The sequence below is a fragment of the Rhodnius prolixus genome, unplaced genomic scaffold (genome assembly GCF_049639745.1).
Source record: "Rhodnius prolixus isolate KJV_2025 unplaced genomic scaffold, Rpr scaffold_23, whole genome shotgun sequence".
NCBI lineage: Eukaryota > Metazoa > Arthropoda > Insecta > Hemiptera > Reduviidae > Rhodnius > Rhodnius prolixus.
Window position 1 is genome coordinate 746,462 of NW_027411627.1, and position 14,504 is coordinate 760,965.

General features: G+C 32.6%; 2 protein-coding genes across 3 annotated transcripts; both read left to right on the forward strand.

Moving 5' to 3' along the window:
• Nucleotides 1–1,532: 1,532 nt before the first annotated feature.
• On the forward strand, nt 1,533–9,869 carry WRNexo (WRN exonuclease). 2 transcript variants are annotated; one of them, XR_012461634.1, is made up of 12 exons: nt 1,533–1,736; nt 1,838–2,076; nt 2,218–2,350; nt 2,425–2,510; nt 2,601–2,730; nt 4,188–4,303; nt 5,299–5,428; nt 6,181–6,266; nt 7,366–7,507; nt 7,584–7,726; nt 7,853–7,954; nt 9,061–9,223. XR_012461634.1 is itself a non-coding variant. In XM_074139351.1 (11 exons), the coding sequence occupies exons 1-11, from the start codon at nt 1,680–1,682 to the stop codon at nt 9,127–9,129; spliced, it is 1,290 nt and encodes a 429-aa protein (XP_073995452.1). In that variant the 5' UTR covers nt 1,533–1,679; the 3' UTR covers nt 9,130–9,869. The 2 variants fall into 2 exon arrangements, 1 of the variants encoding a protein (XP_073995452.1); XM_074139351.1 differs by lacking the exon at nt 7,584–7,726 and having other exon boundaries at nt 9,061–9,869.
• On the forward strand, nt 9,494–9,829 carry Lipt2 (Lipoyl(octanoyl) transferase 2). Its single transcript, XM_074139382.1, has one exon. The coding sequence runs from the start codon at nt 9,494–9,496 to the stop codon at nt 9,827–9,829; it is 336 nt and encodes a 111-aa protein (XP_073995483.1).
• Nucleotides 9,870–14,504: the final 4,635 nt, after the last annotated feature.

Below are 14,504 nucleotides of genomic sequence, written 5' to 3' on the forward strand. Positions count from 1 at the left end.
ATTGTCGTTCGATTAAAAAATCTTTGCCTCTTTGCCTAGAAGTACTGCAATCGCAGTTTATTTTTCTTACTCCTCTTAAAAGGAAGTAATGAAATCGCAGTTTAATTTTGCTATTTACGCACAAATACCTTCCTATTTTATTCAAAACGCTTTTTCAAAAAAAGTTGTTACTGAGGATGGTTTGGGGGACCTTAACGATAATCATTCTTTAAAAAGATCTCTCTAGTGGTAGTTACGGTTCCGACTTACCATCTTATCAGGTTATAATGATAGAATTGCTTATTCCAAATTTAAAAAATTCTGTAAAGCAGATATGTAACTTTGTAAAATAGACAAAAAGGAAAATCTATCCAAAAGGTACAAAAATCTCTTTAACAAAAACTTACAGTTTAAAATGTTAAGTATAAGGGTTGATTAAACGCCAAAAGGTACACAAATCAGCAAGCACCCAACATTTCATTAATTCTTCATTAATATTTAAGTAATTTTACTGCATTAATTTTCATTAATATTTTTTAGAATTTATTAGATGTCACAGACCCTTATGCTGGCCACTTCATTTATATTTTTTTGTTATAATTATGATAAATCACACATATGTACATGCATGTTAAAGTAGAAAAAGACAAAGTTAGAGTAGGCTACTGTCTTGAATTCGTCTTACCGAAATATTCGTGAGCACAAATAACACACAGTTAATAACAAGTAGATTATTCAACAACAATTATTGATTTCTCAATTGTAATTTAATTTAGTCCCCCTAATTTTACTTATAGTAAAATACTGGAATAATTAGCTGTCCTAAAAATATACATATCTTATTTACTTTATATTACATATTACATTTTTTTTTATAAAAAAAAGTTTTGAATTTTTTAGCCTCATAATTTTTTTTTATTTTTTATAACGTTTTTCTTTTTAACCTGTATTTAATAGTTTGATTATTATAAATAACTAGATATTACAGTCAATCTACAGTGCTACTTGAACAAATATTTTGTAGACGAAAATGGCCAGCATAAGGGTCTGTGACATCTAATAAATTCTAAAAAATATTAATGAAAATTAATGCAGTAAAATTACTTAAATATTAATGAAGAATTAATGAAATGTTGGGTGCTTGCTGATTTGTGTACCTTTTGGCGTTTAATCAACCCTTATACTTAACATTTTAAACTGTAAGTTTTTGTTAAAGATCTTTGTTTAATTGATGGTTTTCAAGCACAGTTGCGTTAACATTAAATTATACGATTGGCGAGGGGGCGCGTCGTAAGATTGCCGGTGAACATAATTTCATAAGAAATATCTGATGAACTTTATATCGATTGTGGTGTTTGATTTATTTAATGTTAAAAAAATATATATTTTATAAAGATAAAATTTTTATTTTATAAAAATATATAAAGATATTATATATTTATTTAATGTTTAAAATATTATATAATCAATAAATTAGTTTTTTGTTGTAATAATGAAATGAAAAGAAAGTTGGTATTAATGGAATGATTTAAATTTAATGGTTATCCAAAAATTATCCGATTTTTTTGAAGAGAAGGTTAAGTGATGTTTTTTGTTATAATTTTCTTTACGAGCAGTTGCTGAATCTAACATACCAAGTATAGTAAATTTAGTCTTATAACTGTCCTAGTAGTACATAATTTGGTGTTTTTTTTTGTAATATGGAAAATACTAAAGAAAAAGAACTAAAGTTACCGGCATGGTTGGTCAAACAGGTGGTAAGTTATTGAACATTCATTTAAGATTATAGTGATTCGGTGAGGTTACTTACACAGGTTATATAATAGCGGCTCTACAGTATTGTTGTATCTATTTTTAGAACGAAAATCGGCATAAACTTGGAACGACTGAGAAAAAACCTTTTAAAAATAGTTTGTTTAAAACAAATGGTCATATTATCAAAAAATCCAGTGAATTTGGTAAGGTAAATAACATAGAAAACGGAACCAAAGTTAAGCCTGTAATTGGAAAAACTGAGAAGGATAAGAAGGATAACAACCTGCCTTTGTGTAATTTTATCACCTTGCATGAATGCGCAGTTCAATGTGAAAAAATATTGTGAGTAATGATTTGATAGTTTAAACATTTTTAAATTTATCTTGAAATTTGGGTTTTTGATGTTTCGTTTGTTTAAATAACCCAGACTCTTTTTTATTATCTTAAATAAATTTTATAAACAACAATTTCTTGTGTTTTTAGAAATCTAGCAGAATTATCAGAAGAATTAATCATAGGACTGGAATTAGATTGGCCCTCACAATTTAAAGCTGTGATATCCAAAACCTCATCATTTCATATTTGTTACGGAAAAAATTTATGTGCATTATTTGAAGTGAGTAATTTTTAAAAGAACATTGAATTAATATTAAATTAACTTTAATTAATTTCTATCATTTCAATATATAGGTTGGATTTCTTAATAAATTACCATTGGCGTTTACACATTTAATTCAACATCCAAAAGTAAAATTAGTTGGCCACAATATTATAAAGTAAGAATATACGATTTGAGAAATTTATGATTACAGAATTGTACTTTTTGTATTGTTTTTCAGTGATAATTTTGAATTCTTTGTCTTTAGTGATTTGAATAAAATAGCTAGAGATTTTAATTTTGATACTAAAACAATAATTAAGGATAATCTGTTGAAAAATCCTGAAAATGTTGATCTGTATTGTGAACATGCTTGGACTTTCAAAACAAATCTTGAGGTAAGTGTTTTTTTTTCAAACAAAAAGAATAATGAGTAATACAAATTTTGTTTTTTTTATCTTTTTAGAGTTTTCTTAGTTCTTGTTGTGAGATAGTCTCTTCCTTCAGTTATCTTGGCGTCCCTACAGAAACCCCAGCGTTACGATACGAAGATTACGAATAGCTTCTATGTTGACAACCCCTGCGACTATTTAGGAAATCTAGATCACCATTATGTACATTTTATAGAAATATTTACGTACAAACACTGACACCAGCGGTAGTCACAATAAATTTCTTTAAGGTCATAATTTATGCGGCTCTAGACATGTATTCACATTCATGCAACCGAAAATCCGAATAATTCAGGAATCACTCCCTCTGAGTGGGTTACATACTGTAATTTGCCAGAAGAGATTTCAGAAAACTAGGTAGACTTGACATGCAAACTATTAATATTTTCAACAAATTACTTTTATTTATAACATTTTTTCTTGAGGGGGCTAGATATAATTATAGAACATACAATAGTTCTGAATTAATTAAAGTATAATTATACCAATTATATTTTTTACCTTCAAAATTTTTCTTCTAGGGGTTCTGTTTTGAAAAGAAAATGCTTTACTCTTTCTGTATTTGCGACTTTGTAATATTAGAACAGTGGTTCTTAACCTTTTCAAAGACGCGGAACACAATTATGTATATATTTTTCTCGCGGAACACTAACATTAAATAATTTGAAATTCGGTATTTAGCAAGAACTTAAAATTAATGAATAATAAAAAATCGAATATAATCTAAAAAGATATATGTATTAATTATAATTAAAAAGGATAAATTATTACACAGTTATAAAAAATAAATTCTGAAAATGAAATTAATCAAATAATGAACATAAAAGTACGTTGCTACAAATAACAAATGCTGTAAAGGACTATGACTTAAAAAGACTGACCTTAAAAAGATAGGCCAGCTTTGGTAGTAGGAAATTCAAATTAAAAAAGAAAGGGACGATTTCTTGTTTTCATATCTTTCAAGTTTCTAATTTTCAATACATTTAAAATTGAAATTTCGCGGAACACCGGTTAAGAACCACTGTATTAGAATATAAAAAAACCGGAGAGTTTTTACCAATACCTTAAACTTCGCATCCTTCGGTTACTATAATTGTTTATGAGATTAGGCTTTCTTGGTGCTTTGCTTCTTGAAATTAAGTCTTTCATTTTGAAGGAACTTGCGTGGATGGCATGAGATTCAATACGGTTTATTTTGAGTAAAGATTATGTGAGTCTTTTCTAATGCAATCCCTCTTTAAAGCTATATTTAATATTCTCTGGTTGATCACGTTAAGAGCCAAACTTCTATCTTAGATTCAATTTAACTTGAATCAGTAATGGTTATACTTATTGAAGTAATCTCCTCTCATGTTATCTGTGAAGCCAAACAACTTTTTCTATTTATTTATTTTACCCGACAGACGAGGGAAATTCCATTAGATCCGACCACTAATGACAATTTGGAACTGAAATTTAAAGGAAAGATTTATTATACATCCAACTTCGTGGAATGTGCATCTTTTTGTGAACAACTTTTGTAAGTAGCCCTTTCCTGTCTTTTTAAAATTTATCTCTGTTAATAAAGTGTTCAATTATAGCTAGAACTAAGCAAATTAATTTTTTCTTGTTGTTAGACATTCTCCGTTTTCAAGGTTTTAGGCTGCCTGCTTGTGTAGGACATCTTGAAATGATTTCTGGAGTGGAAATCGTCGGTAACTGTGATTTATTCGGTGCAGTGATGTGTTTCGCTTAAGATTTGTGGCCCCCCGGGCTCCCTATGGGCAACTTAAAGTGCTATTTACTATCTAGGCGTTAGCACAGTGATAGTTATTCCGCCCTTCCTTGGTTGAATGTGTCTTGTTAAGTCTGCTCACTAAATGATCATCAAAAGAGCCGCTAGAGAAAGTTCAAGAAAAGTGATCGGTACTGTAAAGTGAATAAGCAAAAGTAATGCCTACCTTTTCAGGCGGGCTTAACATCCACCACCAAATTAGGTGTCGTGGACGGATGCGGCTAGCAATCATACTTTACTGTTAATTTCTTTTATTAACCATTAAATGAACTCCAAGACCGAGAAACGAACCCATTACCACAATACATATTAGCTTTGCAGGTCTCTCCTCTAACCGCTCGGCTACTGTGGCACCGTAAGGTCGGCTATTGTGGCGCCGTAAGGTGAATATCCAATGTCAATATCTTCTAAGGAGGAATTGGTATAACCACCTTCTTCAAGGATCAAAAGATCTTTTGTAACTAGAGAGTAGATTGTTGAACCTAAGGATATGCACCTATCGAACCACCTTTTAGTGTATTGGGAACCATCTGTGTGAGCCAGTTTATTAGGAGTTAGTTACAAGCGTAGAGGAAGAAAGCAGACATCAATAATCAAGAGATCCCTGAGTGAATGTGATTAATTCATGTAATATTTCTTAAAGCACAGTGCAGCAAAATCTGACGAGCCACAATATATTTCCAAATTATATTATTTAAAATTTTTAATTATTTTTAAATTATTTCTTTCTCTTTCAAAAGAAATTTGGCCAATTCATCGGATGAACTTGTTCTGGGATTTGATCAAGAATGGCCATTAACCAGGTCTGGATGGGGAAAAGTTGCTTTGATGCAGATATGCCCGAATGAAAACGAATGCTACATTTTTCATGTAAGTTATTGGTTTTTTTTTCTTAATGATTTAAGGCGCGTCAACATCTAAGGTTACAGGCGCCCGGAGCTTTTTTCAGTGCCCTGCCGGCCTCAGGACAGTGAGCTGTAAGAAGCTCCTAGGAAGAGAAAATCTAAGGGTCAGCAGCTGGATAAGTTATTGTTTGTTATTAAAATAACTCGTATGCAATTTACGGCTGAGTTATTGATTGTTGCGATAGATTTCCTTCCTCTTATTCATGATGAGATTGGGTCATATTTTTAAATTTTAGATTTTTATCAGGTTATATCCGTTTTGAGATCCCCTGTATCAAAATCGATATCGTGCACTTTCAACAATTAGCTGCTGATCGATCCCACGTTCTATCGAGTCCCGCAGACGAAACGAGCCTTTTTCCATTTTCATTTTTGCTACTTGCTGTTTATGCTTGAGAGTTCATATATTTATAAAAACAGTATATTTTGTATTTTTATTAATTTTTTTTTCCTTCTGAAAATTCTCAAAACGAGTATTTCCGGTGAAAATCCACGAAAATTTGACCCAATCATATTACTTCTTTTTAACTAGGAATACAAAAAATCGACGAATAAATGGTATGAAAGATAAATTAAAAAGAAATTTTTGAAAAAATAATCAAACCGCTTTGGGCAAGGTCAATCTATTCCCAGAGATAATATTATTTCTCCTTCTCTTAATATCCGAACAGTTACGAGACGTTATCTTCTAATATTTATAATATAATTTTCTTACAGATCAGCAGTTTGACTAGTCTGCCTAAAGTTCTTATTTATCTGTTAAAACATTGCAAAGTGAAATTAACCGGACTTAACATTAAAAAGTACGTAGTTTTGTGGATATTCAGTGTGTTTATATTGCATATTAAGAGATGTCTTATTTATTGTTGTTATTCTGAATTTTATTAATAAAGTTCAGTCCCGTTTGGTAAACTTTTTATCATTTATATTTAACGAAACTTGTTGAAAACTTAAGAAAAAAATTAAATTTAAAAAAGCAGGCTGAAGGTTCTAAATTTCTTTTTGTTACTACCGATTAAAATTGTCGTTCATGATTTATATTAAATCTGAATTACAATCAGTATCAAAGTCTGTGTTGAGCGAGAAGCACCTTCCAAATTAGCAATTAATGCACATTGCCGATTAGATTGCCCCATAAATATTAACTAAGAACTGTTGGTAAACCCTAGCTTTAAAGCAAGATGTTTAGTTTTCTACAAAATTTTGGTTTATCAAAGAGAAAAAATTCAATCATTCGCAAAGTAGATGAAAATGGGATTCATTCCCACTTGCTGAATACTGTACATAGTGGATCATCCTATGCTACGTGAGTTACTAAAGAAGGCAGTGGTGCTCTTATAATGCTTCTGCTTATGAAGGAAATGCAAGTTGCAAATGTTAAGTTATTTGGTTCTGACTCAAACAATAAGTAATAGACGGTAAGCTTTAGAAGTAAACGGGTGTTTTCCAAAAATTTTATAAGTAACAGATTTTTTACAAAGTCTAATGAGGGGTCATGTGAACCGAACCCAAGGATTGGGTGGATGGTATGGTAGTTAGCAGCCCTTCCTGGCAAACGCGAGCTTGAAAGGAACTTTCGCAAAAATGAAGCTGCATATTTCCTTCCGGAAGGTGGAGAAGTTTTTACGAGAAAGTTTCCTGAGAAATGGTGGGCTTATAAAACCATGGAACACTCCTAATTCTTATTTTGGTGTGGCATTTTTTTGGGGGGGGGGGAATTTCAGGGTTTACCTTTGCTCATTTGGGGATGCATGTGGTAGCCGGGAGATATAATTCCGGCCTGATAACTTCCCTAGAAAATCTGGTAGATTCTTTCATTACGCATTTCTAGAAAGAATCAAATTCATGTATATCTATATTTTTAGGCAAATAATAAATACAGTTTTTCTTGACAATTTTCAGCGATATCAGAAAGCTTGGAAAGGATTTTAAACTAGACGTGTTCAGTATTTTGAACAATAATATAGTAGAATTGTGCACATTGGCCAACGAAACACTTCATTGCTATGAACGTTGGAGTCTGCAGCGATTGGTATTAAATCAGGTTAGATTCTAATATTTTAAATAATTATTTATTTATTATGTTTATTATTTAATTTTATGAATTCTTTTAATTTCAGAAAAAATGAATTTTTAAATCTTAATATTCCACACTTCTGCAGTCAGTAACCTTTAGATATTGTTGCGCTGCTCCTCAGATCAGTCCTTACATCCTTCCCGATTTCATCATTCAATTGCTTTCCTGACACAATGGCTCCTTCAGGTAGTTACTACCGCTCTTAACATTCCTTTTCACCTTCACGATTCCAATTTTGTGTACTTTAGAAGAATTGTTAAATCAAGTATCATCTACTTTAATAATAATAAAGAGTTTAATGATGTGTTACAGTTTGGACTGAACTTAAGTAAAGATCCGAAAGTGAGGATCAGCAGTTGGAACAATAAACTACTGAGTGAAGATCAGCTGATGTACGCAGCAACTGATGCTTATGTAAGTTTGCGTTTTTGTTCTGTCAAGAGTCGAGTTTCCATTTCCTTGTTCTGCTCTCTCGTGGAGGGGGGGATCTCTATTTCGCCCCTCCATTGGGCTGCTCGCCTCCATCTTCTTACTTTCTTAGGTCATTTTAGAATGTGCTAAACCCAATTTTCCATGGACAATTGTTCAAAGCAAAAGCTCCTTTTTGGTTGGATTGGTAAAGAGGCTCTGCCACAGATGTTCTGTTTTCTTTCATTAAAACCTCATGATTACGGTCCCTTAGTCAAATTTGATTATTTTAGAACTTTATTTATTTGATTATTTTTGTTATTTCTACTTTTTTATTTATTCTGATCACAATTTTTCAAAAAACGGCTCTTACTCATGGGACCTCTAAACGTGAGTATCCTATAAACATCGGGACACTTCGTTGGCCCGGAGCCCTGCTTTGGGGTTTCGAAATGTGTTAAGTCTGCGGCCATTAACTTATGGGTGCAGAGTAGGTCTCACGAGTGGTGGCTTGCCACCCCTGGGCAGAGACAGGCGAAGGAGTTCATCAGAGGCTATTCACCGAGGCTGACCGCAGAATTAATCCGTCAAGGCCGTGAGACTATAAGGATAATTGTAGGCCTATTAACTGGCCACTGCAGGCTCAGAAAACACATGCATCGCATGGGCCTGGCAGAGGATAGTCTTTGTAGGTTCTGTCAGTGTTGTGTCAGTGTGAGGGGCTCGTATGGCTAAGGATGTTACTTCTCGGGGAGGAAAAACCAAGGCCTGAGAGCTTTACCCAGGAGCCACTCTCCAGAATTAAGAGTCTGATTAGGCGGACAGGTCTGGAGGGTGAGCTTTAGAGTGAGGGGAGCCACAATAGATCCATAGGGGTCGCGCTGGCGTAGGCCTTGAGGCCGCCCTAATTTAATCTATTCTAATCCTATTAACATTTTCGAAAATTATATTCAAGCCTGTTGTAGGAAAAACTAAAGGACAGACAGACTGACAAAAGGCACCACGAGTGGTCTGCCCCTAATTTTCACCAAATCACGATTTTATCTGCGATTGTTCCTCGAATTTGTTTGTTGGCCATTTTATCTAACATGAATTGTATTGATTGGTTGCAGGCTTCCTTACTCTGTTATCAACAATTAGTCAGATTGAGGCAAAGAAGTGTAGATAATGTCAACAGTTAACATTGGCGTGATAAACTTGGGCAGAATTGGATATCTGGCCAGTCTCCAGCTACAGTCCAAACTAGCTTCCAGTATTAAAGAGAGGAAAACTAAATGGCAAGACGGTGTGCTGTTACTGTTGGAATATCCTTCACTCTATACAGTAGGAATACGCGATAAAAGCTATACAGCTAGTGATGAACTAAGGTTACGTAATTTGGGCGCTGAATTCCATAGGACAGACCGTGGAGGACTTATAACGTACCACGGGCCTGGCCAGTTAATAGTGTATCCTATAGTGAACTTAAAGTGTTGGCGCAGACCGCTTAGCATTCGTTGGTATGTAGAGTCTTTGGAGGAGACGGTCATCCGGTTGTGTCGGAGTATGGGCGTGTCTGCACATAGATATCCTCCATATCCGGGCATCTGGGTGGGCGAGAGGAAACTCTGCGCTGTCGGCGTGCATGCCAGTCGTCACGTCACTACACACGGTGTTGCCATCAATTGTAATACAGATCTAAGCTGGTTTAAGCATATTATACCATGCGGTATCGAGGGTAAAGGTGTTACCTCTTTTTCTGAACTATTACTACGTGATATCAAAATACAAGATATTATTTTACCATTTTGTGATGCTTTTCAAGAAACTTTCAGTTGTAAATTACATAATATAACCATTTCTGATCTAGACGGCTCTCTTGAGCAGATCAAGACTTTGTAATATTTATTGTTATCATTGAATAAAATTTGATTCTATAAAAGTTTTTTTTCTGTTCCTTGTAAATTGTTGTGAAAGTGTTTTATTAGAAGCCAAATTCATGGCGAGCTAGATGATCTATTGTTTCTCCATTAAGAGTCACAGTGTTGGTTCACAGATTAGAGACTTCAGTAAAATGTAAGATGATGTAAGACTCTAGTTAGTTAAACCCATGTATTTCTCTCATCAACTACCTTTGCACGCCCTGTGAGTGTATTTCGTTGAGAGTAAAAGATATGAATCCACTTGTTTCGGCAACTTGCGAGCTCTGCATCAGTGCATCAATCACTCCCAGTTAGCCTTGATTTGTCGTCTCGGCTGCAAGTGATTCTGATTGAATTTACTGAAGCTTGTAGCTTAACGACTTACAAACATTAAAAAATAATTACCAACTTTCATTTTACATCAATTAAAAAGTATTCCATCTTAATAATTTGGATGTAACGCTTTTAGTTTTGATATAGGACTGGTTTAATGTTAATGCTTCTAAATTAATATAATAGAATAAAGCTTTAATAACTTTTATTGCGCGGTAATTATCGCAATTTATGAATCGTCTCGCATTCTCCTTATGATTGCATATAAATGTTATTTTTTTCGTAAGGTGAAAGGAATGGCTCCTATAATTTTAATTATTTGCTAGTTTTAAATAAGACAGGTCAAGTGAGATGTTATTACTATCGCTATGTAGCAAAAAAGTTTGTTCACTACAAATACAAGGAAGGCATTTCTCCTCTGCATGCGTAGGTACAATAACATAGTAAAGACTAACAAAGATTTCAGTCGTACTTTGAGTAACTCTAACAACATAAGTTCCTGCCCTATGAAATTCATACTTGTTACTAAAGATAATTTTGTAAAACAAAAAAGTTGTCCTCACTTATAGCGCTTTCTGTCGTATTTTTATGAAACTAATTGTCTTTACCTTGTCTGGATAGTGCTGCAACCTGATGGGCATTTTAGAAACTTTTCGTGTTTAAAGTTACATTTTGCGTCTTATATTATGGATGATTTTTTCTACTAATAAATTAAAATACTAAATCATGTAAAGAATAGGTAAATAAATAGTAAACTTTTCTTTTTTTGAATAGTTTTTTTCTTTATTATGATAGAAAATTATACATTTCTTTTTTTTTAAATGTTACATAAAACTTGTAATTAAAAATAGATTTAACTACAGAATTAACTTTATTTAAATGAGTAATACATTTTATAATTCTATTATATTTTTTAAATAATTGACTAAATAACAAAAATTGCTTGAACTTTCCAAAGGATAGATATTTTTCATTTTAATGAAAAATTAAATTGATTTGTTTTAATTTGATGAACATTTTTGAAGGTTTGTTTCACCTGTGTTTAATCTAAAAATCACATAATTCAATCTGAATAAAAAGCCATGTTTCTTATTGGCCATTTCATGAAAAGTATCCACAATAGCACTTTTATGCTCACTGCAAGAAAATTTATCGTTTGCTGAATTCTGGAAATGGTCCATTTCTAATTAATGACACTGGTTTTCTTTCTAAACAAACGTTGTTTGAATCCTTTTGCTTTTGTAAGTACGGTCGAACCTCGCTTAACGAGCATAATTCGTTCCAGAACCTTACTCGTTAAGCGAAATACTCGTTAAGCGAAACAATTTTTTTCATTTAAATTAAAAAAAAAGGGGATAATTGGTTCCATGCAAAAAAAATATTGATAAAATTTTTTTTTATAACATTTATTTCGAAAAAATTATATACATATGTACATATGATGTAATATAATATAAATTACATATATTAATTGAGATAAATATGTACATTCATAATTAATCCTTTTTAATTATAAATTTGTCCAATGTTCCTTGTTTCTGCCGTCGCTTCAAAATGTCTTCAAAATGTGACACAGCGTTATCATTAAATCATTATCATATCATATCATTATCATTTCTTCTCTGCCACAGATAGATACCGCCCTTTTGTTTATGCAGTGGCGGCCTGTTACTGACTTTGATCGTTCAACCCCTAGAACAATCTAAGCCTTTCTTCTCTGCCCAGGTCAACTTCGTTACAATATTTAAACACAAATGTCACTATATGGACTTTCCCTATACACCACTCATTCGGTGAAGTTCGGTTTCGACTGTATCAGTGCATTAGATACGTGGAGAATATGAAACGCATATGCGTAAACAGGAATGACTAATCGAAGAATGCGCAGTTTTCGATGAGTCAGCGAAAACTGCGCAGTCAGCGAAATGTCATTAGAAAACTATCGTTATGCGAAACATCGCTCGCTATAAGAATCAATTTGTTTTACTCGTTATGCGAATTACTCGTTAAGCGAGGTGCTCGTTATGCGAGGTTCCACTGTAATTGCAAGTCCTCTGATAGAGCACCCCTCACTAAGCTATCTTAAGTGTGGTGAGACCTTTTTCTCACAATCCCACACCGTTTTTTCTACCATCGACAAAGAGATAAACCTGGAAGACCATGGTCTTATACACACTAAAAATTTGATCCCTCAAATTCTACGAAAAAGGACAAACACTAGTAATAGATTAATTCCATACAAATTAAACGAAATAGACCCGTTATGTAGTATTAATGTTTTATTAATAAAACGGCTAAAAAACGTAAAATGGAAGTAGAAGAAAATAATTTAAAACGGAGAAAACTGGAGTTTCTTGCTAACACTGAAGCGTTTAAAAACAATCACCAACATTTGATGGAATTTGAGAAAGAAGTTACAAGGTTGAGTGATTTGTTAATACCATATTTTGAATCACATTGGAAAAATCTAGATACCAGCGGAGCTTATAAAGTTAAAGCGTTTACAGTGAATAATAAAGGCAAATTTCCTTATGTAGAGGTTTTAGCAGAGAAAGATGATTCAAAAAGTGTTTATTACATTAAAGGATTCCACAAAAATGTATTTATTTCTGCAAACAACGCCAGAGAAGATCTTAAGAAAAATGGGTTTATCAAAATCCCTTACGATGACGATATGGACCTGTTTTGTTTGCCACGACAAGAACCATTTTGTCTAATTGAGATGAATGGAATGACCACTTATAAGGGCCACAGTTTTCCAAAAATAGAAAAATTAGAATTTCTCCCTGGAGTTTGGAAAAACTTGGAGGATACTCCCTTTACACAGCAAGAAGCCGTACAATTTAACGAAATCTCAATGTTGGAAATAAAGGGAAAAGTGAAGGTTGGTCAATGTTGTAGATTGGAGCAGTTAAAAGAAGGAGTAGAACTAGTTATTGTGGCAATCAAGGAGATCGTACATCGGGGAAAAATGCGCTACATCTTACAATTCGAAAATGTGGAATCATTATATGTTTCGAACTATTGGTTAGAGAAAGAACTAGACGATTCGGATGTGGATTTAGATTATAAAATAAAAATTAAGTTGGACGTTCTTAAGTATACACCTGTTAGACGTAAGGAAAGGGTTGTATTTTGTGTGTAAAAATTTACTATTATTGTACAAAATTAATTAAGTGTCATACAATATTATGTAGTTTTATTATAATTTACCCACGCCTAACATTGTAGAGATGAAACAGAAAAGCAGGTTTTAAGGTAGGTACATATGTAAGTCGTTGGTAGATAGTACTACAAACTGTAGACATTACCCCTTGCATAATGTTGTGCAATACTGCTGTCCAGTTTTTTTTTTTCCCCCTTTCTTTCTTGGCATCGGTAGCACCATACAGCCAGCATATCATTTATTTGTACATAAATAACAGAAATTTAGATTTAAACCTTTATGTTTTTATAATTCATTAGTGCCTAAAATCTGTTAAACTTTAATGCCTGCCTCTACCATAAAACCATATAATATTTCATATATCTTTACATTACTACTGCTCAAAATGCACATATAATTATAAGGGGAAGTTAGCTCCTTTTCAAGGCGGTTGAAAAGCTCTTTTCTTTGTATGTCATGCTGTCCAGTTGGTAAAGGAGTGGGAGTCGCTGAAATCGCTTCGCTGAATAGCATAGCAAGGTGATTTCTTACCTATATGATGATGATTTTTATTATTATAATGTTTGTGTGAGCAAAGAAGTGTTAACCTTTAATGGATTCGTATAACTAAGCAAAATTATGTAAAATGTATATATTGTAATCTTGTTTTAGATTTAAATACGCTCATAGAATGTCCATGTAGTGTACATAAAAAGGAAAGCCCTTTTTGTTCTTACCTAAAATATAAATGCATGTAAGAAAACAAAAAATACAATTATATGCTATTGTATTTTAATAAATAACATAATAAATATATTTTTAAAAAATCGATTTTTTTTTCTTTCTTTTTCCTTTTCCAACATACTTTCCTAATTAATGTTTTTTAGTAATAAATGCTAATAATAATATTCCCAATTCTATGTATTATTATAACCTTTAAGATGCTATTGGTGACATTAAAGGCGTCAAAAACATACATATTATTCTAATGGGAGGAGGTTACATTAGGCTATCCATAAACTTACACTAAAATCCCTCGTTATTGGTAAGTATTAAAAAATAAAAATATTATTACGAACATATTCTATTGTGATAAAAGTGATAGGATTATACTCCTGATGATAATATTCTCATGTTAAATCACAACCCTAACCAGTCTTAATAAGTGTAAAAAAAA